General features: G+C 43.4%; 1 protein-coding gene across 1 annotated transcript in view; it reads right to left on the bottom strand.

Annotated features, from left to right (window-relative positions):
* Positions 1-513, bottom strand: part of LOC104763621 — a 2,047-nt gene extending 1,534 nt beyond the window's left edge. The window contains exon 1 of the mRNA XM_010486972.2: positions 136-513. Within this exon, the coding sequence (XP_010485274.1) occupies positions 136-472 (337 nt within the window). The 5' untranslated portion in view covers positions 473-513. The remainder of the gene's footprint in view (positions 1-135) is intronic.

Below are 519 nucleotides of genomic sequence, written 5' to 3'. Positions count from 1 at the left end.
ATGAACAATTTCTGATATGTATCTATCATGCATTATGTGAGCTTTTCTTGAAACCGAATGGTACGACTAAACCATTATAACAAGAGATATTTGATTACTTTTTCAAGGTAAAAATCTTGATTACTTAAGTAATTTACTTGTAGAGCCAGACAAGGAGGGCGATTCCGAATGCTCCGAGGCTACCAGAAGCTAAGAAACCCGTGGCCAAGACACTTGAAGTGATAACTGCCGGTACGAGAATCGGACTAAGAACCACAAAAACCGGCATCATTACGGCTAGAGCCGCGGCCATGCCGGTGAAGGTTAAACCGGTGAGGATCATAAGGGATACGGCGGCTATACCGGCGTAAAGAGGCGGTTTGTCTTTCGTGTCGAAGAAATGCATTTGGCATAGAGAAATTTTGTTAAGACTCTGATTCTGCATAAAGAGTCTACGTGTACGGCGCATATGTCTGAAGAGAGTATTGTCCATGCATGTAACTGACACCTTTGTGAGTGAAGTTGCTCTACGTCACGCCA

This window comes from Camelina sativa, chromosome 18, assembly GCF_000633955.1.
Source record: "Camelina sativa cultivar DH55 chromosome 18, Cs, whole genome shotgun sequence".
Classification (NCBI taxonomy): domain Eukaryota; kingdom Viridiplantae; phylum Streptophyta; class Magnoliopsida; order Brassicales; family Brassicaceae; genus Camelina; species Camelina sativa.
Note: the sequence above shows the minus strand (reverse complement) of the source record. Positions and strands in the feature narration are given on the sequence as shown.